We start from the raw sequence: 2,063 nt of genomic DNA, 5'->3' as shown, positions 1-2,063 counted from the left end.
CCTCAGACGCTGCGCATTAAGGTCCAGAAGCTGCTCTGTTGTTTTAATTTTAACGCTCAACAATTAACAACAAAAACTTCAGTATCATATACTTAAATGGGCAGTGTTAGGTAAATTATAAAHCATCAGAAACATACCTGGAGTGTTGTCTTGATTCTTTCATGGCTGTTTGAGAAATCCTTTAATCTCTCGTGGCAACCATTCAGCTGCCACCTTTGAGATGAAACTCCTCTTAGGAGTTTCTTCCACTCAGCTCCTTCAGACTAGCCACAAGCAATTAGCAAACACCTGGTGAAACTGCCCTTCCTGAGCTCATTATAGGAGCTGCTTCTCAGAGCATCGCTGGTAAAAACATTGTGAAAGTGTTAATAGAGGAGCCATGTTGTGATGACTTCCTGAAGGTGGAGTTTCAGAAAGAGCAGGAGCTTCTTAAAGAGACAGAGKCCCAATTTCAAGAGGTTGAGTTAAATTTCTTTGATCTTTGTAACAATTTTACGTAACATAGTTACTTGGTTGTGCTGTAAAATTGCACTGTCACCAAATCCTGAGTTTCATCACTATCACTGTCACATGACTGAAACTAACACCACACAACCAACACAATGATGAATATTTGCTGTTAATATCAGCACATTTCTACTTATCTGACTTATAGCAATAAGTTAAACAATGACTGAAATAACATCTGCTGATGCTGATGTAGGTGATACASTGAACCTGCCCTTTGACCCTGCTAAACCCCTAGGATATAAAGGTTGTCTTCAGAGATTGTTTTCTGATGAACTTAACATGAGTTGCTCTGTGTTTTGTYGAGCAGGTGATCAGTGCCCACAACCTGCCCAAGCCTCAGGGGTCAGGGGCCAAGGGTGAGGTCATTGACCCGTACGTTGTGCTGGAGCTGCACGGCGTCCCGGCCGACTGTGCCGAGCAGCGGACACGCACCGCCGCTCAGAACCAGGACGAGCCCATGTTTGACGAGACCTTTGAGTTCCAGGTAAGCCGAAGACATTAATAAATAAATAAATAAATANAGTACTTCGTACCGCTCCTACCTGCTGGACGACCAGGTCCACGGCAGAGCCGACCTCGGCGGCCTCATCAAGGCCCTGCAGTCCGGCTGCCGGTGCCTGGAGCTGGGAGTGACTGATGGCCCCGAGGGCGAGCCTCTGCTCGGGGTCGACTATGGGCCTGACATCTCTCGCCACCAYCACCACCACCACCACCACCCCTCACCCGTTACCATCCGCTCTGCACTGGAGGTGGTCAATAAATAYGCCTTCCTGACTTCYCAGTACCCTTTGCTGCTGTACCTGTGTCACCGGTGCTCCCCGGGTCAGCAGCGCACCATGGCCCACCACCTAAAGAAGGTGTTCGGGTCCCGGCTTTACACCCCGGATGCCCAGCATGTGAGTCTGGGGGGGCGGGCCACCACTCTGCCGTCCCCCGAGCAGCTGAAGGGGAGGATCCTCCTGGTGGGGAAGAAGCTCCCTCCAGAGGAGGAGGGCTCTGATGGGGAGGTGTCTGARGAGGACGAGGAGATYGGAGGAGGCGGGCCCCTGGCAGGAAGAAGGATGACCATCCCTGGGGAGGAAGAACTGGGCGTGGTCTTGGTGGTCCCGCCTCCTTCCCAGCCCAGGAAGCTCAGCCTCCACAGGGAGCTGTCGGACCTGGTGGCTATTGCCCGGACCAGCAGCCGCAGCTTCTACGCCCAGAGGGGAAGCTACAAGCAGACCCAGCAGCAGTCGCCCCCCAGCAGCCCCTCATCCCCCGGCTCGCCCGTCCCCCCGGAGCTGCCTTACTGGACGATGTGCTCCCTGGGCGAGGGAGAGGCCGGGCGGCTAACCAGTGAGAGCCCGGAGGACCTGGTGGTGTTCACCAAGCGTACCCTGACCAGGGTACGGCCCAGCTCAGTTCGTCTGGACTCCAGCAACCCCAACCCGCAGGGATACTGGAAGGGAGGGGTCCAGCTCGTGGCCTTGAACCAGCAGACTCCGGGCGCCATGCTGGACCTTCATCGGGGCCGCTTCACTCAAAACGGGGGGAGCGGCTACGTTCTCCGGCCC

General features: G+C 54.3%; 1 protein-coding gene across 1 annotated transcript in view; it reads left to right on the top strand.

Moving 5' to 3' along the window:
* Window positions 1–2,063, top strand: part of plcl1 (phospholipase C like 1) — a 131,219-nt gene that overhangs the window by 105,008 nt on the left and 24,148 nt on the right. The window contains exon 7 of the mRNA XM_008396774.2: window positions 1,034–2,059. Within this exon, the coding sequence (XP_008394996.2) occupies window positions 1,034–2,059 (1,026 nt within the window). The remainder of the gene's footprint in view (window positions 1–1,033; window positions 2,060–2,063) is intronic.

Source organism: Poecilia reticulata, linkage group LG2 (assembly GCF_000633615.1).
Source record: "Poecilia reticulata strain Guanapo linkage group LG2, Guppy_female_1.0+MT, whole genome shotgun sequence".
NCBI lineage: Eukaryota > Metazoa > Chordata > Actinopteri > Cyprinodontiformes > Poeciliidae > Poecilia > Poecilia reticulata.
This window is presented reverse-complemented; position numbering and strand designations above follow the sequence as displayed.